We start from the raw sequence: 24600 nt of genomic DNA on the forward strand, positions 1-24600 counted from the left end.
TAGGGCTGGCTTGGTGGTGGTAACAACCACATTGAGATACCACCTTACACCAGTTAGAATGGCAAAAATTGACAAGGCAAGAAACAACAGATGTTGGAGAGGATGTGGAGAAGGGGGATCCCTCTTACACTGTTGGTGGGAATGCAAGTTGGTACAGCCACTTTGGAAAACAGTGTGGAGGTCCCCTAAAAAGTTAAAAATTGAGCTACCCTATGATTCAGCAATTGCACTACTGGGTATATACCCCAAAGATACAGACGTAGTGAGGAGAAGGGCCATATGCACCCCAATGTTCATAGCAGCATTGTGCACAATAGCTAAATTGTTGAAGGTGCCGAGATGCCCTTCAACAGATGACTGGATTAAGAAGATGTGGTCCATATATACAATGGAATATTACTCAGCCATCAGAAAGAATGATTACCCAACATTTGCAGCAACACGGACGGGACTGGAGGAGATTATGCTAAGTGAAATAAGTCAAGCAGAGAAAGACAATTATCATACGGTTTCACTCATTTATGGAACATAAGAAATAGCAGGAAGATCAGTAGGAGAAGGAAGGGAAGAATGAAGGGGGGGGTAAACAGAAGGGGGAATGAACCGTGAAAGACTATGGACTCTGGGAAACAAACTGAGGGCTTCAGAAGGGAGAGGTGTGGGGGACTGGGATAGGCTGGTGATGGGTATTAAGAAGGGCACATATTGCATGGTGCACTGGGTATTATACGTAAATAATGAATCGTGGAACACTACATCAAAAACTAAGGATATACTGTATGGTGACTAACATAACATAATAAAAAATTATTATACATATAAAAAAAAGAACCAGAATCATAAATACAGAAAACAAACAGATGGTTGCCAGAAGTGAGGGATGGGCAAGATAGGTGAAGGGGAGTAAGAGGTACAAACTTCCAATTATAAAATAAGTAAGTCATGGGGATGAAAAGTACAGAATAAGAAATATAGTCAACAATCTTGTAATGATATTTCTGGTGACAGATGGTGACTATACTTATCATGGTGAGCATACAGTAATGTATAGAATTGTCTAATCACTACATTGTACACCTGAAACTAATATTTTTAAAAGATTTTATTTATTTATTTGAGAGAGGGGGAAGAGTACAGAGGAGAACAAGAGGGAGAAGCAGACTCCCTGGGGAGCAAAGAACCCGACGCGGAGTTCGAACATAGGACCCTGAGATCATGACCTGAGCCAAAGTCAGACACTTAACAGACTGAGCCACCCAGGTGCCCCCACCTGAATTGTATGTCACCTATACCACAATTTAAAAAAAATTAAATAGAGAGACAGACTAGGGAAGAAAGGCATTGTTCAGCCAAAGCACATAAATGGTCACTACTCATGAGTGCATTCTATTAGTTTATACCTTGAAAGCATCTCCCAGTATTCTGAGAAGTTGTTATGCAGGTACACATTTTGTTGAATGTAGCCTTTCATATTTGAAAATCCTAGGTCCATCTTCTAAATGTCTATTGTTCACATTGATTATAATCAGAACTCTCAACACTGGGAAAGTCATTTGCTACCTTTCCTCCTTTTAAGCCCTAATAAAGAATGCTTATTTTCTGAAAACACAAACACACACACACCCCAAGTAATGTGCCAAACAGATATCGTCACCCCAACTCTGACTCCCTCTGGAACTATCGGTCAGGGATGGGGTAAGCACAGAGCGAGGCTCAGATTCGGGGCACAGGGAGAACTAAGGGTCAGGAATGTCTGTGTACGTATTACTTTGTAGTTAACAACAAAGGTCTCACATCTCTACTCCAGTGTTTCAAGACGAGGAGCAAAGGCAAGAAGGATCTGTGTGTGGGGTTGCCTTTCTTCCAGAAGAATCCCCTTTTCTTCCACGTGATGGGCCAAATGGCATCAAGCTGTTGTCCTAACGCATTGCCTTCCTCCTCTGTCGCAGCCCAGGCTCACAGTAGCGCCCTCCCCCCCAACAGCAGATCTGCACCCTCTCCCCACACACATGACCCCTTCAGAGTCTCAGTCCCTCTCCCACCCTAACCCCTCTGCCTGTAGCAGCCCGTGCTTTCACAGCTAGCCCCTCTCCAGTCTCCCCCACCTGTGTACTTACGGCTAAGGTGAAAGCTGCTAAGGTAGGGGAACTGGCCCAGGGACCGGGCCTTCAGAGCCATGTTTGTGGCCGTCCTACTCAGCGACACGAAGGCCAAGGTGTTGCTGGGCTGGCACGCCAAGGTAATCAGTTTGGGCAAGGACACCTGGCAGAAGATGTGGCAAGGGATTTGATGTAAAGCTCCAAATCAGCTCCAACCATAAGTTCTCCAACCCTATGGCTTTGTCTTCCTTTCCTGGAGGGGCATTTGAGACCTGTATACACAGCTCCCCCCATCCCATTCAGAGCCCCCTTCCGTCTCGCTCTCTCTCCCTTTCCACTGCATGTTGGTAAAACATAATCAAGGTCCTGATTAAAGTTACCGCTGGAAGGACTTGATTAAATAGAGGGGCTTCTTGAAATTTGGAATTGTGTGACTTGTAATCGCCTTCACTGGGGAACATTCCAGGGGCAGAAGACATGCTAGTGGTCATGAGACAGCTTGCTGGGAGGGAGAGGGGGGTCTCTGGAAAGAAGAGTAAATCACAGCTGCCCTTTTCCTCCCACAGCCCCTGACTCAACTCCGACCCACACAACAACTTGTAGGAGTCTCCAAGAATTCTTAGAGATTGCTAAGAGCAGGCAGGGTGGAAAATCACCCACTTTTTTACAGGAGAAACTGTAATCTGAAGAGTAATTTACTCTAGATTTTATAGCCAGAAACTGGCCAAGCAGGGCCCAAGCTCAGGCCTCCAGGTTTATCATCCAGTATCCTCTGCTCCACTGAGCCACTTCTCAGAGGAGCCCCAGGCACTCAAGTGGGAACAGATAGAGGTGGGGAGGGTGGAAGGGACAGTACAAGGGGTTAGACGGAGTGGAGGGGTAGGCAGAGAGAATGCAATCTGGAGGTCAGGGTACTGATCTGGGCAGCCAGGGGAGGAGAAGATGAAGAAGCTTCTTTGACCCTAGCTGCTTGTACCATCTGTAGGATTTTGGAACACATTAGCTGGATGTCCTCTTCATTCTGGAATAAGAAAAGAAAAGATTTAAATCTGAAACCAATGCTAGCTGAGTCTTCCGGTTCAAGGCCTTCCCTGGCTCACTGCTCAAAGTTTTAGACACCAAAGCCCTTTCCCACTGTGCCAACCATGCCTTCTTCTTCTTTCCCTTCTATTCCCAAACCTGCCCTTCTCTTGCTCCCACCCTCTGTCCCCTCCCTGCCTGGCCCCTGCTCACTGAGCAGTCAGACTCGCTGAGCTTGATGACATAGTTGATGATGACGTTCCCCTGAGGCATGGCCAAGTAGTCATGCTGGCTCAGCATCTCAATGAAGTTCAGGAGGGCCTTCCGCACCTGTGGGGGGGGGGGGGAGTCACAGACCATCACGTGGCAAGATAGGAAGGCACATCAGTATGACCCTTCATGTTCCAGGTGAGAACACAGAGGACCACAGCAGGTGAGGGTGTCTTCAAGGGACTCATGTCTCCCAACTTCAAGCCCACTGTGACTCTTCACTGGTCTCCAGGTGATGACAGACAACCAGCCCCTGAACCTGACCACCCTACTCCACCCCAAAGTTCCAGCCCATTTCAGTTCCTACCATTCTCCTGAAGAACTGTAAGCACTTAGCTTGCTCACACCCTATATAAGAAATTGACAGAAGTGTTGGGTAGGGAGAAAAAAGGAAAAGTCCCATGTTCTGGCCTTCATAGGGAAAGCCAGGAATGAATTCCATAAGCCCGGAGGGCCCAGCCCTCAAGATCCCAGTCTCTCCATCAACCTTCTGAAGATTTAGGATTTTGTTTTAGGGATGGTGCCATTGTTGTCCACCTGGCCTCCTAAGCCACTGCTCTTCTGCTCCCTGTCCTACACCATTAGAGCTGGGAGCAGTCTCTGCTGCCTCCAATTCTGGCAGAGCTTGTTAAAAATATGGCTTCTCAGACCCCATGCTACATATGATGTTTGAGGTCTTCTCTCCCCAAGTAAACTGAATTTTTAGGGGGCAGAATCAGTATTTTAGAGCTCTGTGTCCCCACTGACAAAGCTCTGAAAATAGGAACCACCTGTCCACTTCTCAAATCCTTCTCAGGCTCTGAAGAGCCCAAATGTAACCCATGGGCAGAGTCTGAGGCCAGGCGGGGCTTGGTAAGGGGGTGACTTACCTCCCTTGTCATCCACGAACAGCCTCCCCCTCTCCATTTTACACAACTTCAGGGTCTCAAGAAAGCAATTGCCCTCCCAGCCCAAACATTCAGCCTTTCTGCTCACTGGTTTGAGATCCTCCTGAATCATGATTATGACTGAATGCATCACTTCATTCTTTAGTTGCTGTGTCTGGGGCACTACAGAAAAGACAGACATTTGGCTGGGCATCAGTTTCCTTCTACCTCCTCTGTTGTATTGGGAGGCACAAGAAGAGAGACAGATGGGAGGAATTCCAGGTACTGTCCTGGTCTCCAAGGGCCAGGTAGAGCTCCCAAAGATTATCTCCACCATCCCTCTGCTTCAAACCAGACTGAAGAGTGACTGAAAACAGGCTGGCATTGGAGTCCTAGCTCTTTCCAGTCTCCTATGACTGCCCACTCCCCAGTCAAGCTGTCCCCCCACCCCGCCCCATACATCTCAACCTTTAGAACTATGACAACTGCTCTTCTTTATGTGAATTTCCTCTCCTAACACCCCATTACAATCTCCTTCCCTGCTGTCGGTACATCTCCTACACAGAACCCATCCCATCTCCCGACTGACCCCTTCTCCGTATTCCTATTACACGTAACATGCTCACATTTAAACAACTTTTCACACATTATTTTGCATTGTTTCACTGTCTGAACAGGCTTATATTCCCAACTCAATAGTGAACTCTTTGAGAGCAGGGACTATGTCTTATTTAAGTGTCTATTTTCACTGCCTTGCCCTGTGCTAGACACACAGCAAAGGTGTGGCAAACACTTTATTGGAGTTGAAGTTTATTCCCCAAGAGAATAATCATAGACTAAACCACTATAAAACTGACTGCATATTAGGAAATGGTCTAAGCATCTCACATATATTTTCTCATCTAATCTTCACTAAAACCCCCTAAAGGTAGGTACTAATATTACCTCCATTTTCAAGTGAGGAAATAGAGGTACAGACTAAAAGCAATCTGCCCCAGTTTGCACAGCTAATAAGAAATGAAGCCAAGATTTAAACCTATCGAGTTTACTTTGAGTTTACATTAAATTTAAAACTGTGCCTTTAACTACACGTGGGACTATCTCCCAGAGAAAAGAGCTCTCATAGGAAAGAAGATCCCCAAGACCAGGCCAATTCCCACTCACCTTCCTGGAACACATCCATGAAAACTTGAAGGGCTGATACTATCTTGGCTGGATCACTGGTTTGCATGTTCTTTCGTATTAAGAATACCACCTGATCATTGTATAACTTGGCTATCAGAAGGGTGAAAATACAAGGGAATCAAGAGTATGTTTAACTAGCAAGTGGTAAGTAGAAGTAAATCATGCTTATAGCAAACCATGATGCCATGAACCAGATAAATTAGGGTCCCTTAGGTTGGAGAAAAGAAGGAGGGAAAGCATCTAGCCCCATGCTTGGCACATGGGGCTAGATGCTTTCCCTTAGCTGGGCCCTGTCCCTCCCCTGCCTTATCATGTGCCCTCCCATAGATCAGCACACCTCGCATGATCTTCATTGTTGTAATGACTAGATCACCTTTCTAAGTTGGGATTCAGTGAAGGAGAAAGGGAAGCCAACTTCAGGTAAAGGGAATGGAGCTATGTCTTTGCCCCCCAAGATTCCTTGAATTTCAAGCAAAGCTCACACGGATTACTTTGCATCTTGTCTAGAAGGATGGAAGCCCCTTATGGGAACCTAGGTCCCTGCTCCGGTCCAGGGAGACACAACAGTTATCCTGAGTGCCCACCCACACAAATACCTGGGGTTAGGGAACTGTGTTAACTTACTCAGGATGTAGAAAGCCTTCAGGGCAAGGCTGTGGTTCCGTGCAGAGTGAGGATCTGAGACCTCAACTGTTTCATTCAGCTGTGGGGAGACCAAGGCCATCAGACCTGGGAGGACTGAAACTAGGGTCCATGGGTGTGGATGGGGGAACCAAGGCATGCATCCATGAAAGTGTGGTGTTTAGCCATAAAGGAGAATAGGAAAACAGAACCCAGGAATCCACATTCCCAGCCCCAAAGGGAAGAAGACAAGCAAATGAAACATACAGAAGGTAACACCTTTTGCAAAATGTTCAATTATCTTCTTCTTACTTTAGGCTGCAACACAGAGGACCTGACATTTCCCACAGGCATGATAGAGTGCTTTGAACCTCCTGCCCTTTCACCAGAGATTAGGGGGAGCAACAAAGTTCTGTGACCTTCAAGAAACACACAGAATGTACCCAATTTACCTCATGGAGAATATCCAAGTCTATGCCCAGAATCCAGGCATTTACCTCTTCCAGGGAAACCTGAGATGTGTATTGTTAAGGTCACCATGTGAAAGACACATGCATCTACGGAGGTTGTGACCTGGGCTGGGGTAGCCATCACCTCCAAAGAAGAGAGAAAAAGCAAGCCCAGGATGCTTCTGGCCCCACAGTGCTCACCTGATTGAACAGTATGCCTATAATATTTTCCAGCTGGGATTCCAAGTTTATTCCTCCACAGCCACTAAGAGCCAGAGCATCCATAAGTTGGCAGATACACTGTGTGCATAAGGACAGGGTAAGCTTAAGTTAGCCCAGATTTTCCATAGCCTCAGGAGAAATCCTCTGTCCTCATTTCTTCTCTTCAAGGATGGGCCAAGTCATCATAGTTTCACACTGCCCTCTTGAACCCTTCCAAAAAGGCTCAGGGTCTAGTTCTTTCATAGCCAAATACAACCATGACCTGCCCTTCCACCTTGCCCAGTAAGCTACACTTAACTTCCAAATAATCTCATTATTCCACAGAAACCTTTAGGGCAATTCAACATTTCAAGTATTGACTGACTTCAAAAGAGCAGGATACATTCATCATAGCCAAAGCAAGAACTGGTTCTATGGTTCTAGGACTTTCAAAATTCTGAAAACCAAGTCTAAAAGCCTACATTTCTACCCTCTACCTAGTGGATTCTATTATTTTGTGGGTTCTTCTTATCACTGGTATATGAGAGTTCTACAAATAACCTTAGTTTTCACATGTGTAAACACTCCATTTGATTTTCTTAAAACAGATGTATTGACATCTAATTGACATATGAAAACCTGTATATATTTAAAGTGTACAATTTAATAAGTTTTGATAAACGTATACACTCTTGAAACCACCACAATTAACATAATGAATACATCCACTACACCCAAAGTTTCCTCTTATGTCTTTGTAATTCCTCCTTCCTTCCCCTCCCAGCACCTTTCCTTTCCCCAGGCAAATACTGATCTGCCTTCTGTCATTATAGACCGGCCATTTCCTTTTTAAGAAACTGCCAAACTGTTTTCCAAAGTGGTTTGTCAGTTTACATTCTAACAGATGTGTAGTGCATCGCACGGTGATTTTAAATCCCCTCACATCTACGCAATGTTGAGCAACTTTTCCTGTGCTGACTTGCCATCCTCCATATCGTCTTTGGTGAAGGATCTATTCAATTTTTTTGTCCACTTTTTAAATTGGTTTTTATTGGGTTTTGAGAGTTTTTTTATATTCTGGATGTGTATGTGATTTGCAAATATTTTCTTTCAGTCTGAGGCCTGTCTTTTCATTCTAACAGTACCTTTCAAAGAACAGAAGTTACTCACTTTTGTAAAGTCCACTTTATTCATTTATTCTTTTATGGACCATGTTTCTGGTGTTGTAGCTAACACATATTTGCCTACCCCAAGTGCTCACAAATTTCTCCTGTTTTCATCTAGAACTTTGATAGTTTTAGGGTTTATATTTAAGTATGAGCCATTTTGAGTTTATTTTTGTACATGGTATAGGTTTGGATTGAAGTTTATCTTTTTGTGTATAGATACCCAAATGTTGCAGCATCATTTGTTGAAGAGACTATTCTTTCTCCAAAGAATTGCCTTTTTACCTTTGCCAAAAAAATCAACTGACAGTAAATATGTATGTCTATTTCTGGAATCTCTATTCGGTTCCATTTATTCATTCATCTGTCTTAATACCAGTACTATAGTCTCCATTGTTGTAGTTTTAAGTCATCATTCTTTCTCCAAACTGTTTTGCCTGTATTGGGTCTTTTGCATTTCCATGTGAGTTTTAGAATCAGTTTGTCAATTCCTATTAAATAAAGTCTGCTAGGTTCTTTTTTTTTAAGTAGGCTCCACACCCAGTATGGAGCACAATGTGGGGACGCTTAACTGACTGACCCACCCAGGTGCCACAAGGCTGCTAGGATTTTGATTAGGATTGCAATGAATCTGGGGGATGTGGTTGGATCAGTCAGTGGAACATACCAGACTTTTGATCTCAGGGTTGTGAGTACAAGTGTCATGTTGGCTGTAGAGATTACTTGAGATTTATTTAAAAAGGATTGCAATGAATTTATAGATCAACTTGGGAAGAACTGGTATCTTACCAATATTGAATCTTCTGGTCCATGAATACTGCATATGTTTCCATTTACTTAAGTCTTCTTTAATTTCCTTTAGCAATGATTGGTAGTTTCCAGTGTACAAGTGTTATCTATCTTTTTTCAGATTTATTCTTAAGTGTTTCATATTTTTATACAGATAATCATGTTGCCTGTGAATAAAGACAACTGCATTTCCTTTCCAGTCTGTGTGCCAATTGGGTCAAGTTGTTTGACAGTGCTCAGATCTTATATATAATTTCTGATTATCTACTTATTCTATCAATTGTTGAAAGAGGGATGTTGAAATCTCTGATTGTAATTATGGTCTATTTGTCCTTGCAGTTCTATCAGTTTTTGCTTTATATATTTTGAAGCTCTGTTATAATAACAGACACATAATAACAGGTACATAAACATTTAGAATTGTTATGTGCTCTTAATGAATTGACCCTTTCATCATTATGAAATGACGTTTTTTATATTTGATGATACTCTTTGGTCCTGCAATATACTTTATCTGATATTAATACTGCAAACACAGCTTTTTTCCCATAAATGTAAACATGGTACAGGGATACCTTGTTTTATTGCTCCACTTTATTGTGCTTCACAGATAGTATGTTTTTTATAATTTAAGATGTGTGGCAACCTTATATTGAGCAAGTATGTCTGCACCATTTTCCCAACAGCATTTGTTCACTTTATGTTTCTGTGTCACATTCTGGTAGTTCCTGTAATATTTGAAACTTTTTCACTATTTGCAATGGTGATCTGTGATCAGTGATTATAACTCACTAAAGTTTCCAATGATAGTTAGTATTTTTTAGCAATAAAATATTTTTAAAGTACTTACATTGTTTTTTAGATAAATGTTATTGCACACTTAATAGACTATAGCATAAGTATAGTAAACTTTTATATGCACTGGGAAACGAAAAAATTCATTTTACTTGCTTTATTGCAATATTCATTTTATTGCAGTAGTCTAGAACCAAACCTATAATATCTCCAAGGTATGCCTGTATATTTTTATTTAACTTTTTATTTTTAACCTATTTGTATCTTTATCTTTGAAGTGCATTTCCTATAGGTAGTATATAGGTGGGTCTTGTTTTTTTAATCCATCTGACAATCTCTGCCTTTAATTGGGGTATTTAGACCATTTACAGCTAATATGATTATTTATTTATTTATTTATTTATTTATTTATTTATTTATTATGGTTGGGCTTAAATCTATCATCTTGCTGTTTGTTTCCTACTAGTACCAATTCTTTGTTCTCCTGTCCCTCTATCTGCGCCTTCTTTTAAATTAATTGAATATTTTTTATAATTCCATTTTATACCCTTTGTTGGCCTGTTAGCTATAACTCTTTGTTATTTTAGTGGTTGCTACAGGGTTTATAGCATACATTTTTTTTAAGATTTTATTTATTTATTTATCAGAGAGAGAGAGCACAAGCAGGGGGAGTGGCAGGCAGAGGGAGAAGCAGGCTCCCCACTGAGCAAGAAGCCTGATGCGGGACTCAATCCCAGGACTCTGGGATCATGACCTGAGCTGAAGGCAGATACTCAACCGACTAAGCCACCCAGGCGTTCCTATAGCATACATTTTTAACTTATCCCAGTCAATCTTAAGTGATATTATACTACTTTATGTACAGTAAGTATAGGTATACTTACACTATACTTTGTGCTATTCTTGCCATATATTTTACTTCTACATGTAACAAACTCCACACTACATTGTTGTATTTGTTTAAATAGTTACCTTTTAAAGAGATTTTTTTAATAAGAAAAAATATATATTCACTCATACAATTACCATTTCTGGTTCTCTTCATTCTTGTGTATAAATCCATATTTCCATCTGGTATCATTTTCCTTCTGCCTGAAGGACTTCCTTTAACATTTCTTATAATATGGATCTACTGGTGATGAATTCTTTCAGTTTTTTTATGTGTAAAGATTTTTTTTTTACTCATTCTGAAAGATATTACCATCAAGTATAGAATTCTAGGATATAGTGTTTTTCTGTCAGTACCTTGAATTCTACTATGTTCTCACTTGCATTGTTTCCAGTTAGAAATATTCTATTATCCTTATCTTTATTCCTCTATATGAAACATGTTGTTCTTATTGTTTGGTTTGGTTTAATTTTTGTTTTTACTTTCTGCATTTCAGATTTTCTTTTTTTCACTGGTTTTGAGAAATTTGATTATGGTATGGCTTGGTGTGGTTTTCTTTATATTTCTTGTGTTTGGGGTTCACTTAGTGCCTTGGAACTGTGAATTTATTGTTTACTTCACATTTGGACAATTTTTGACCACTATTTCTTCAAATATTTTTTCTGTCTTTCCCCTTTTTGGTGGGACTCCAACTTCATATAAATTAGGCTGCTTGAAGTTGTCCGTACCACACTGAAGCTTCCTCCTCCCCCTCTTCCTCCTCCTCCTTCTCCCTCTACTTCTATCTTTTTATCTGTGTTTCATTTTGTATAGTTTTTGTTTCTATGTCTTCAAGTTAATCAATCTTTTATTTTCCAATCTATCTTTCAAACCTACAGAATACAGTTATAATACCTGTTTCGGTGTCCTTGTTTGCTATTTCTAACATCTGTGTGAGTTCTGGGTCAGTTTTGATTGATTTTTCTCCCTATAATACACCATAGTTTCTTGTGTCTTTGCATGCCTGGTGATTTTTTATTTAATGCCACTCATTGTGAATTCACCTTATTGACTGCTGGGGTTTTTTTTTTTTTTTGTATTCTTATATTCTTGAATTTCTTCTGGAATGCAGTTACTTGGAAATAGTTTGATTTTGGGGGGTCTTGATTTTAAGATTTGTTAGACAAGAACAGCATTCAGCCTGTTCTTAATTTTGCCCCACCTTCTCAGTACTCTACCCAATGCCTGTGAATTATGAAGTTTTCAGGCTGGTTGGTGGGAGCAGGCACTATTCCTGGCCCTGTGTGAGTTCTGGCTACTGTTCTCTTAATTCTTTGTTCTTTTCCTCACCTGAGACAGTTTCCTCATATGCATGCACTGTTTAATATTCTGCCCTGTAAACTCTAGCTGCCTTGGTCTCCCTGGATTCTCATTGCCATCTTGTCAACTCAGTAAGTCCACTGGACTCTTCCTGGGTTTTCTTTCCCTATGCCACCACCTGGAAACTCCCTTAAGAAAATTAGCTGGGGCAGTAATAGGGCTCACCTCATTTCTTTCCTGCCTCTCAGGAATCACTGTTCTTTATTGCCTGATGCCCAATGTTTTAAAAACCATTATTTCATATATTTTGCCCAGTTTTTTAGTTGTTTCAGGCAAGAGGGTAAATCTGACCCCATCTTTACCAGAAGCAAAAATCCCTCCACTGGATTTTGGATATTCAACGTTTCTCCTTTGGTCTACCTGATGGATTCCTATTAGGGCCAGTTTGCTTAAATAGAGCTGATTAGTGCTGGTTGATGTCCAAACAAAATTATACTATGGGCTGATAAATATCTTGATTCTCAATCACTATGCCCTGGAGTGAGAGAGAAGGAGGAAGGAGAAGGAGAAGTCAAAACATTTCCCACTGTCAGCCAAGATGTGGGGTGGAATCTTCACCTGAAATCTGCAGACAAGTAGTTGGGATACAAATTTCATCTTCCAACTGGCTAATTGGCTACATAGAGCAAACCTTTGTTCCGAATTCATAGACATTACCTAGAGAACATGCTGACATGTGCCATCAGGGAGATTAAACAAGAGACTGTGTGGGTGGTCCACTGATGGACAAAACTCAGAGTACATATGTGAGAAAGGTCATCTCTTTCTATAACAAGGAAAGTGCATTTGAAGTGGTAGTGTAATGGTAGACTGCAAACTGTTAGTCCCTAGAAACTCAATGCTAATGAGTTTTGCACTCAAAAAAAAAAAATCCTCATCTTGGAAAGTCACAAATGCACATTAGCATATTTAGCAACCCTGAAAAAGATGCCTTTCAGATGCCTATTCTGAGGTGCATAATTAACCAATATCTCCAGCTGTCATGCTCTAAAATCCATCACTGTGTTAAAACTGAAGGCAGATTCCCACAGGTTTCTCCCAGCCAATGACTGAATGTGGCAAGTCCACGAAGGCAGGCCTACTCCATAAAGATGTGGGACTTTTCTGATGGATGACTTTGGTTCAATGACTCCCTGGTGGCCTTACTGAAACTTTCTTAGAACTACACTGTAATCTAAAACCTTGCTCACTTTTCCCCTTTCCCTTTCTTCCCTTCTTCCCCTTCTCCTTATCAAGGGTCAGACATACATCACAGTCTGATGGCTCCCAGCCTCCTCTGGTTCCCTCCCTGTTTTCCCTCACAGGTGTTCCTCCAATAAATCTCCTTCACCTCTAATACCATGTTGGTATTTGCTTCTTGGAGGACAAGACTAGCTTACATATTGAAGGCTCTGAGAAGTCCTACATTCAAGACATTAATTTTAACTCAGTATTTCCCACCTATTTTGCTAAATAACACAGCTTCTTTTTGTGAAACACCCATTAAAAGTTGAAGAGAACTCAGTTTGAGGAATGCCATTGAAATGGAAGAAGGACTGAAACAATAATCAGAAATGTTGTGTTCCAGTTCTGGTCCTCTGCTCCTAAAAATGCCTAACATTGGTATAACAATTCTCAGGTAGGCAGAATTCTGTGATGGCCTCCCAAATTCCAGGCCCCTTTTCCCAGTTATTCAATCAGGCAGTAATCTAGGTATTGATATGAAGGGATTTTGCAGACATAATTAAGGTCCCACACTAGTTGACCTTAAAACAGATTACCCAGGTGGGCTTGATCTGCTCTCATGAGCCATTTAAATCTGAGTCTAGAGGCAGGAGACAGGAAAGTCAGAGAGATTCAAAGGGCTAGATGAATTCAACAAATGTGCATAGTGGAATTCCAACAAAACCTTATTTTACAAAAACAAGCTTCAAACTGGATTTGGCCTGTGGGCCATGCTTTGCCAACCCTAGCATTAACTACTCAATAAATGTGGAAAGCATAAACTAGTTAAATTATCCTCTCACCCCATTCCAATCACCTGGGAAATGTAGAAAGGTGTCACTTTTGCCGATATCAAAGTCATTAACCATCGGGTTAACCGGTTCACTTGGTTCTTGAGTTTGGATGGTGGCATGAGGAAGAAGAGATGGCCAATTATCACCAGAGCTTGCTCTGTCACCTGTGCCCAAGGAGACACAACAAACTTGTCTCAGCTCAGGGAAAAAGACAAGACAATCCCTTGGGGCTTTTCCTTATTCATCTTTGTATCCCCAGGGCCTAGCATAGTGCCTGCCCAATAATAGTAATCAGTAAATTTAAGTTGTTTAATTGTGTATTTAACAAATATGCGCCTGGACAGTGGAGTTTTCTGATATTACCTTTTTCTGGAGAATGGGAAGAGGAGCCTAAGGGAAGTCACCTTGTTCTTCTGGAAGAGCCATTTAAGTTATCCTTCCACCAGTAAGTAGAGAGACATGGCCCTGCCCCATCTTTGGCTCAAGACTTACTCCTTTAGCCAGTCATCCAATCCCACTATATCCAACTCCCACCTTGTTGTTGCTCTTCAGGGACCAACGATTGAAGAGCAGCCTGAGAGTGAGATAAGCCTTGAACGACACTGCCTCTTGTGTGATGTCCATTATTTCATCATCTGAAGTGCCCAGATCCAGATGCTTCCGGGCACTGATGGCCAATCCTTTGAGCACTGTGAGGGATGCAGGGAGTTTGAGCTGCCCATCACCTTTCCCTTCTCACGAAGGGAAACATACACACATGTGGGCACATTCCTCTCATCCCCAACCCTAAAAGGGTTTCTGGGGTCCTATGCTAGGAAACACCAACCCATTCACCACCACCTCAACTATCTTTCTTTACTGACCACACCTGGTCCACCTAGCAGGGGAAGGGAAAGTGGTTGAGGCTTTCAACACCCACAGCATCCCTACCAAGCTTGGTCCTTGCCCCAGTCCAGGCCAAGAAGTCATATGGAGAAGAGCAGCTGCTCACACCTGGCCTGCTCTCAGCCATTTCCCGTCCCTCCCCAGCCTTCTGGGATCCCTATTCAGAGGGACCCAGTCTCTTTATTTGCCCTTCTTTCCTCCCTCCCTGATTCCAACAGAGTCTTCCCCAGACCCTCCTGACCCTTACCATGACATATTGCCAACATGTCTTCCTCTGTTTGGGCCATCCTCAGAAGGCGCAAGGTATATGCCCATGTGACACCTATGTAGGAAGCAGCACCTAAGAGAGAGAGTACAAGAAAGACATCCCTATCCCAGGGAGGGGAGCATCCTAGCCTAGTGTAGGAAACTTTATAGACTGGAGGCCAGGAGGCCTGGGTTCTGATCCTAGTTCTGCCTCCAGAGTCTGGGTAACTGGAACAAGTTACTTAATTTATTTGAGTTCCAGCTTCTTCAACTGTTAAATAGGAGTACAGTTCCTGATGTGACCACTGTGCAGGGATGCTGGGAAGATTAAGCTCAATAATGGATGTTAGCACAGCATATAAATGCAAGGTATTAGCACCGGCTACACATGAACACTCCCTTCCAAGGATCCTTAGGAAATAAAGAGCGATGCTGTCTGAGGTGGATGTGAAAACATTTGCTCTGATTAGATCAGGAGACATGTTTCCAGCTTCTGTTACTGTGTCCTCTGAGCTTGCTGTGTCATGCCTTGTCTTTTTGAACCTAATGCCCAGAAGGCGAACTTACTCCCCCAGACTCTCTTTGCCCCCAGCTCCAAGTGGTAAAGAAAAGGCAGGTCACTGGCACTAGCCCGCTGACTTGATTGTTTTTTCACACTTTGTGATAGGGAGAGGGGAGCAGAATGGGTAAGAGACCCACCACCATCACCAGTAGCCACCAGGGCAGAGATTAAAGATTTTATGGTGATTCTCTGCCTCATCCTGCTACTCCATTACCTTCCAAGCCTCTAATCAAATTCAACACTCTGGGTTCCATTAAGTAAAGCACTCTTTGCTTCCTCCTTGCCCCTCCCCACCAATGTTGAATGAGGGTTTTCTATTCTGCCTTCTCTCTCCACCTGAAGTCTTCTTTCCAGCTGTGGGTCTCCCATGCCCTAATATGTCCTACTATGCCATTCTTGGTCTCCAGGAACTCCCTCCTAAGTTCCCAGCAGCCCAATAGGGATCCTAGTTTGTCCCCCTCCCACCTACACATACACATCCATGACTGAAATAAGTGAAGATGTCCAGTGAGAGAAATCAGGAGTATAAAGCTAATCTAGAGCACATACAATGCCCACATCCCCTGCTGCCCCTGTCCTTTTCTTAGACTAACTCAAACTATACCCTGGCAGTGGATGAGTCTCCCCACTGCAATCAGGAGGCAATTTGGGGGCAGGTTGTTGTGCCATCTGTCCCACAGCTTGAAGATGACTATTCCTGGAGACTGGAACCCCAGAGCCATTAGGACCGCCGTACACAACTCCTCTAGTTCTCCCTCTGGCTTCTGGAAAGAGAAAGATTAACTGTTCCAAGGCTAATCCCCAAGATGAGTCCCATAGTTTCTGAGAATCAGCTTAGGTCAATAAGTGATTCTCCTCCATCGAGAAGGCAAAAACTCACCTACCACCCCATCTAATATATACCTTCACAGTGGTGGAGGGCAAGAGCTTCCTAGAGTGTGCAAAGAACAGGTAGACAAGAAATCTGCAAAGTCTCTGTGTTAGGGCAGGAGTGAGGATTGAAGATTTCAGAGCACAGAAATTCCCCTACAGCAGCAAGTGAATCATCAGGAAGGTGGGTAGATTATGGAAGCAACTTTAGAAGTCTCTGGCAGGTCAGGAGTCTTGATCAGAAGAGAGCCATGCCAAGGAAGGCAGGTAAACCAGAAGAAAGATAATTCACAGGTAGGTAGTTAACCAAGAAAATAAAAAACCAGATTAACCCAGTGTCAGGAAAGTAAGTGTAAAGTATGTGGATAGATGGAAAGGTAGACATCATGAACATTCAGTCTAAAGGTGGGCTAGCACACGGGTAGGTCTTTTTATTTTTTTAAGATTTTATTTATTTATTTGATAGAGACAGAAAGCGAGAGAGGGAACACGAGAAGGGGAGTGTGAGAGGGAGAAGCAGACTTCCTGCTGAGCAGGGAGCCTGATGTGGGGCTCAATCCCAGGACCCTGGGATCATGACCTGAGCTGAAGGCAGACGCTTAACAGCTGAGCCAACCAGGCGCCCCAGGTAGGTGGATTTAAATAGCTTACTAAATAGAGTGAGATGATTAGTTGAATTGCAGTAACAAAGGTGACTGCCTAACATATACCAGGACACAGTCTGAAAACCAGGTCATACTTTGAGCCCAATAGCCCACATCCTTCCCCCCTTTCCATCTCACTTCTCTTGCCTCACCACTTCACTTCACTACCGTAGCTTCCAATTCTGTCTAGGCCACAGTTCTTGAGATATGCTCAGAGTACTAGATATGGACTCTAGCAAACTGTTCAGAAATGAGATACTCATATCCCAGATCCAGTTAGTTTCCAAGTGTCATCAACCACCAGAAAGAACTCCTGGGCTCAGACCTGGGTTGCTTTCTTTCCCCAAAGTCCCCAGCCCAGAGGCACAGGTTCCTTACCATTGTCCTCAGGTAGTCAACGATGATATCTGTCACCTTCTGGCATAGTGGAGTTGCCATCTTGTTATTTAGGATTTTAACTTTCAGCAACTTGAGAGCTTGTAAGACATTATCTGTTGACAACTATAGGAGAGAAGGGACTCAGGAAGAAAGGAAGGTTGAAGGCTAAAGATAATAAAGAGAATAAGGATCCCTGGTAGAGAAAGGAAGAGGAGGAGTGAATCCAGGAAGAGGATTAAAGCTGGATCAGGGGTTGAGGGGATGGAGAAGGTATATGGGTCAAACTACGGACATGGGAATCAGACCTGGAGCTATGAATGGATTGGACCAAGTAGTGCTCTGATGACTGGAAATTTTTCCTACTCTTCTGGCACAACGGGTATGTACCCAACCAGCTACCTTGATGGAGATGGTCCTATGCTGATTGGAGCCGGTAAAATGTCTGAGATGTCCTCACCTGATCAGCAAATTGGAGTACCTCCATAATGTCCTCAATGTTCTTTCTTGAGATATCCCATTCCCAGTTCCTGTCAGTAATCTCTGAGGAACCTATCATAACTATAAACATCTCTGTAAGAAATAGAGAGGGTGAAGTAAGGAAACTGTTTCTCTCTTGCTATAGGTGGGTATTTCATCAGAGGTGGGTATCATGGTGCAACAAAAACATGCAAAGAATATTAAGAATCAGAAGACACGAGTTTGGGTCTTGACTCAGAGTCTGCCCCCTACTAGCAATATATTCTTAGGCAATTTACTTAACTCCTGGAGACTCTATTTCTTCATATGTAAAATAAGTATATTAAAAGTTAACATGAGAAGGGAGCCTGCAGGGCTCAAGTCATGATCTCAGGGTCCTGGGATTGAGCCCCGAGTCAGGCTCCATGCTCAGTGAGGAGTCTGCTTCAGGATTCTCAGCCTCCCTTTGCCCCTCCCCCCACTTGCTTACACTCTCTGCCTCTAAAATAAATAAATAAGTCTTTTTAAAAAATGTACATGAGAGTCAAAGACAGGATATGTGCTATTAGGTGTCAACTTTCAGGATTTCAGCCTGCCCTTTGGATCACATTTTTCCCCTTGAGATCATAAATTGCCTTCTATGGATGAAAGTTGGATAGACATTTGGAGTAGGGGAGTGCTTGTCCATAAGACTATGAAAAATTGATTACTATAAACCACAAACTTATACTCCAGTGACATATACCCCTAATCCTGGTTAATACTGAAAGAAATAAAACCCAGAAAACTGATTTAGTCTGAGTTCAGTCTATCTACTACCAGCACAGATGGATGATTGATTGATTGACTGATGGATTTAAATGTTCTGGTTTGTCTTTACTAAAGACATTATTTAACCTGCTTTACTGACTTTACCCGTTTGTAAAACAGTCATCATTGTGGTAGTGATAGTAGCAGTAATAGTTATAGTAGTATCTAACTCATAGAGTTGTTAGGAACATTATATGAAATAATATATGTAGAATAGTTCCTGGCATTTAGTAATAAATCAGTAAATATTGATTATTATTATTCTCAATTAGAAACTGTTGGCACTCTACCTGAATCCACAGCATCCCCATATCTCTATAGGAGAAGTGCTCTTTGTTGTCATTTTAAGACCCGGTCCTGGACATTAGATCAGCAAATGAGACAACGCGAAAAGCAACTAGAAAGGAAGTATATTAAACAGAAGGGGAGAAAAAGGGGAAGGAAGAGAAATAGAGAGATGTTACTTAAAATGAACAAGCTCAAAATCCCAAAGACATGTAGAAATCTAATGCTATGAAAGATAATACAACAAAATCAACAATTGGAATAGGAAATTACTTCAAGAGGAGATTAATTTTGTAAAACAGTTTCTCAAAGATTTAAATAAAATAATAGTAATGAGAATCATTGTTGCCATCTTCTTCCTCCTCCTCATTATCAAATGAATATGCTTAGGATGCTAAAAAATGGGGAATAATGGGGGCACCTGGGTGGTGCAGTTGGTTGAGGGTCAGACCCTTGGTTTTGGCTAAGGTCATGATCTCAGAGTTGTGAGATTGAGCCCCATATCAGGTTTCATGGTCAGTGGAGTCTGCTGGAGAGTCTCTCTCCTTCTCCCTCTGCCCCTTCTGCTCATTACCCACACTTCTCTCAAATAAATAAATCTTTGAAACTGATTATGCAGCTATGCAGAAAAATTATTCCAGTAACTTTTAAGCATAATATTCTAAGTGTGTGCCCTTAATGGAATGTATCTTAAGGATAAAAATGACTGCAAAGAAGTCCTGAACTTTATTTAATGAGTTTGTTATTGGTAGTGTCATTGGGGAAGTAGTTCTGAAACTATTGGGTATACTGTAGTAAATATACTGTTTTTCAGGAAACAGGATTGTTACCATGGAAGAAAGGAGATACAAATATGGAATGGGAGCCCAAGATGTTCACATTTTAATTAATTTTAAATAAATTAATTAAGAATTCATTATTTAAAGTATTTCTGTCCACTGAAGAGGCCTAGAAGCAATGATGCCCCAAAACCAATGAGCACATCTGCTACCAAAAACCTACTTTCTACATTTATACTCCACTTTTTTATTTTTTATTTTTTTATTTTTATTGCTTCTTACTGATATTTTATTATTTTTTATAATAATATTTTTTATTATGTTATGTTAGTCACCATACAGTACATCCCTGGTTTCTGATGTAAAGTTTGATGATTCATTAGTTGCGTATAACACCCAGTGCACCGTGCAATACGTGCCCTCCTTACTACCCATCACCAGCCTATCCCATTCCCCCACCCCCTCCCCTCTGAAGCCCTCAGTTTGTTTCTCATAGTCCATAGTCTCTCATACTCCACTTTAAAAAAAAAAGATTTTACTTATTTATTTGAGAAAAAGAGAGTGTGCAAGCACAAGGTGGGGGCAGGGGAGGGGCAGAGGAAGAGGGAGAAGCAGACTCCCCACTGAGCAGGGAACCTGATGCAATGAGGGGCTCGATCTCATGACCCTGAGATCATGACCTGAGCCAAAACCAAGAGTTGGATGCTCAACCGACTGAGCCACACAGGCATCCCTGTAACTCACTCTTAAAAAAAGAAAAAAAGAAAAAAAAATCCTTCTTGGAGAAATGGCTGATTTCTGGTCAGAAGGTTGGAAGCAAGAAAAGCATAAAATGGGTCCCTATCTTTTTGTGCCAGAGACAGGGAAATGCTCTAAAATCCAATGGGTATACATTAAAAAGGGAGAAGATCCAGATTAAAGGGTTCTCCCACCTGCCAAATAAGCAACATTTGGAACATCAAAAAGAATGACGATAATAATTTAAAATCCATTGAATAAAAAATCAATAAAAAAGGAAAAGAAAGGAATGCATGGGTCCAAATTGGAACTTAAAAATGGTAGTGGGGCACCTGGGTGGCTCAGTCGGTTAAGCATCTGCCTTCATCTCAGGTCATGATCCCGGGGTCCTAGGAGGGAGCCCCATGTCAGGCTTCCCGCTCAGCAGGCAGTCTGCTTCTCTCTCTTCCTCTGCCTCTCTCCCTGGCTTGTACTCATTCTCTCTCTCTCAAATAAATAAATTAAATATTTTTTTAAAAAATAAAAAATGTATGGTAGTTATAGTGGGGGAGGAGGGATTCCACTTTTAAAAAATGCCAGCTAGGGGTGCCTGGGTGGCTCAGGGCGTGATCCCGGCCATTCTGGGATCGAGCCCCACATCAGGCTCCTCCACTAGGAGCCTGCTTCTTCCTCTCCCACTCCCCCTGCTTTTGTTCCCTCTCTCGCTGGCTGTCTCTCTCTGTCAAATAAATAAATAAATAAAATCTTTTTTTAAAAATGCCAGCTAATAAATATAGACAGAATGATAGAATTACAACCATAGATGAAACAACTGATGCATGCAAGAAGCATCAATGGAACAAGATACTGACATGGCTTCAAAGCATCACCATACATATTAAGCAGTAATTATTATAGGAAAAAAGCACTTTTACAATAGAGAGGTCTGATGGGTACCACCTTCACCAAGTGATCAAACTTAAAATCACCAATAATAGAACTTTTTGCCCACTATATTTAATTTAAATATAAAATGAAGAAGCAATCAGTCAAATCCAGATGATAGGACAGTCTACATGACAACTAGACAAAAATGGTGGGTGGACTATTTTAGATGAAAGGAAAATGCACTGGATCATGTTTGATTGGATCTTTGGTGGGGAGAAGAATAGCTAGAAAGGAAATTTCAGCTATAAAGAACATTTCGAGGATACTTGGGGAAATTTGACCATAGACTATGTGACAATGATATTATTGTATTAATATTAAGTTCCTTGAGTATAGTAAGATTATAAGAATTCTCCTGGAATACTTAAAGTCCATAATGGAAGTGTGAATTATGTTAAGTGCACTTACGTTTGAATGATTCAGATCTGTGTGCATGCATCTGTATATGGATTGAGAGAGACAGACAAAACGAGATGAGCACAAATATGGCAAAATATTTTAGCAAATTGGAGAATGTAGGTTGAAGAATAATGGGTGCTCATTGCACTATTCTTTCAACTTTTCTATAGGTTTGGTATTTTTTCAAAATAAAATGTTAGGAGAGAAATTAAGATTCACCAGTTATCAAAAGACACCATTAGGTGAGTAAAAATGTCAAAGCTCAGAGTGCAAAAAGATACATATCAACCATAAAATCAACAAAGTATCCATACCCAAAATATATAACAATCTCCTGCAAATCAAAGAAAAACACAAAGAAAAATGGGTAAGAGGCTTAAAAAGAATTTATAAAAGAGTATATCCAAATGGCCCATAAACACATTTAAAGGTTTGGCTCAATCTAACTAGGAATTAGGGGAGTAAAAATTAAAACCACAAAAGTATACTGCAGCACACTCACCAGGACGGCTTAAACTTAAAAGGTTTATAGTAACTAGTGTGGAAAGGATGTGGAACAATGGGGATTTTCATATACTGCTACTGGGATATAAAATAATATAGCCACTTTGGAAAATAATTTGGTATTATCTACTAGAAGATTATCTACTTAAGATATGCATACTCTATGATCCTTTCCTGGGTGTACACCTAATGGAATGCCTGCTTATTTATAATCACAGACATGTGCATGACTGTTCATAATGCCATTAGTCATAGTAGCCCAAAACTGCAACTCATATGTCCAATACAACCATAATGGATAAATTGTGATATATTCATATAATAGTCATATTGTGGAATACCACAGAGCAATAAAAATGAAAAAAACTATCATTTCCTGGAACAATATGGATAAATCTAAGAAATATAAAATAAGTGAAAGGTGCTGAAGAAAAATAATAGATATTTCATTATTGTATTTATTTAAAAAAACCTCAAAAACAAGCAAATATAAACTACTGTGTTCAAGAATGTAAACTTAGTTAATAAAACTGTAAAGAAAAGCAAGAATGTGATTTTTATTTAAAAAATGTATGTGGAATCTAAAAAACAAAACAAATGAACAAACAAATAGAAACATATTCATAAATACAGAGAGCAAATGTGTTTGCTAGAGGAGAGGGGTGAGGGGGAAGGATGGGTGAAGTAGGTGAAGGGGATTGAGAGGTACAAACTTCCAGTTATAAAATAAATAAGTCACAGAAATGGAAAGACAGCATAGGGAATATAGTCAATAATATTGTAATAATGCTGTATGGTGACAGATAGTAACTACACTTATTGTGGTGAGCACTATATAGAATTGTCAACTCCCTCTGTTGTGCACCCAAAACTAATATACCATTGTATGTTAACTATAATTCAATAGTAAAATTTTTTAAATTAATTATTATCTTGGGAGGGAATAATGACTAGAAATGATCACAATAGGGAGAGCTGGATGGTGGTGACACAGATATTTGCTTTGTGGTAAATCATTGAGGTCTACATACTTGTTCCATGCACTTCTCTGTTGTGTTTCACAAAGTAGATTTTTTTAAGTTAAAAAATAGGAACTGTAAGACAAATACGGGATTTTACATAAAAGAAACAAGAAGTTACATTTTTTTAAAGGTAATACAGAAAAGAAAAACATAGAAATTGAACAACTCAGGAGATAGGTTTCACAGTAGACTAGATACTGCTGAAGAATGAGTTAGTGAATTGGAGGACACAGTAGCAAAAGTGACCCAGAATCTAGCACAGACACATAGAGAAGAAAATAAAAAAGAGACATTTAGAGAGATGGATGAAAAACTCCAATATATGCTTAATGGGAATGCCAAAAGAATATAGTGAATGGGCAAAAGGTCATAGTTGAAGTGATAGTGGCTGCAAATCTTTCAGAATTAAAGCAAACATGAACCCTCAGGTTGAAAAAGCACACCAAGTCTTTCACAGGATAAAGAAAATCAATCCATATCTAGATGCATTGGAATAAAATAAAAGAAAGCAAGAGAATCCTAAATCATTCAGAGAAAAAAGATTAACTGCAAAAGAAAGACTTCCAGACCAACAGCAGATTTCTCATCAGCAATAGTAAAGGAGACAATGCAATAATATCTTCCAAATTTTGAAGGAAAGTAACAATCAATCTAGAACTTTATACTCAGCTCTATCATTCAAGAGTGAGAGCAAAATGAAGACATTCCAGATAAGCTAAGAAATTTATTATTCATAAGCCCCCACTGAAAGAAAGACTAATAATCTTCCTTCTTTCATCAAGGAATAAAATAAACCTGGAAAGGAGGAAGAGGATGCAAGAAATGTATTAATTAAAAAATAAATCTTAATTACTAAGAATTAGTAAAACATATAGTATCTTGAAATCTTCTGTTGGCTTTCCAGAACTTCCTTACACTCTTCTTCACTCTGTTAAATGTTTTGGAGGCTACATCAAATAAACCCCCTTGTCCTCTGGCTTGCAGTTGGATTTTGCCAATGGGGAGCCCTGATAGGACACTGCAGAAAGAACAGATGGTCAGGTCAGAGCATACATTCTCCTGGTTCCTCCTGGCAGGGTGATCCTTGGCTGGGTGTATACCCTGAGGTCACAGCTTCTCTCAAGGTAGCCCTGTATGCACAATGCTCCTCTCAGCTTTTCATGACTGCTCCCTCCCCAGATTGCTTCAGGCCTTGGGGTGATAAAACTCTGGCTGTTACTAGCTCCAGCATATTATACTATCTCTTGTGGGTTTCTTAATCTCTACTCATACATACTCTTTAGAAATAGTTGCTTTAATTTATTTGTTAAACTCTCCTTGAATTATCCTAATTTGTATGTGTAATTTGTTTTCTGTTAGGAGCCTGGGAAGGTGGTAAATTTAAGAAAG

At 40.8% G+C, this 24600-nt stretch overlaps 1 protein-coding gene across 1 annotated transcript in view; it reads right to left on the reverse strand.

Annotated features, from left to right (window-relative positions):
- Positions 1-24600, reverse strand: part of LOC113258025 (uncharacterized) — a 111567-nt gene that overhangs the window by 49121 nt on the left and 37846 nt on the right. The window contains exons 3-16 of the mRNA XM_048216874.2: positions 18848-18954; positions 17749-17861; positions 17292-17414; positions 16004-16163; positions 14839-14931; positions 14241-14395; positions 13730-13870; positions 6712-6810; positions 6065-6143; positions 5420-5530; positions 4365-4438; positions 3333-3449; positions 3076-3120; positions 2118-2262 (exon numbers count right to left, since the gene is read on the reverse strand). Coding sequence (XP_048072831.1) covers positions 2118-2262; positions 3076-3120; positions 3333-3449; positions 4365-4438; positions 5420-5530; positions 6065-6143; positions 6712-6810; positions 13730-13870; positions 14241-14395; positions 14839-14931; positions 16004-16163; positions 17292-17414; positions 17749-17859 — 1453 coding nt within the window. The 5' untranslated portion in view covers positions 17860-17861; positions 18848-18954. The remainder of the gene's footprint in view (positions 1-2117; positions 2263-3075; positions 3121-3332; positions 3450-4364; positions 4439-5419; positions 5531-6064; positions 6144-6711; positions 6811-13729; positions 13871-14240; positions 14396-14838; positions 14932-16003; positions 16164-17291; positions 17415-17748; positions 17862-18847; positions 18955-24600) is intronic.

The sequence above is a fragment of the Ursus arctos genome, unplaced genomic scaffold (assembly GCF_023065955.2).
Source record: "Ursus arctos isolate Adak ecotype North America unplaced genomic scaffold, UrsArc2.0 scaffold_26, whole genome shotgun sequence".
Classification (NCBI taxonomy): Eukaryota; Metazoa; Chordata; class Mammalia; order Carnivora; family Ursidae; genus Ursus; species Ursus arctos.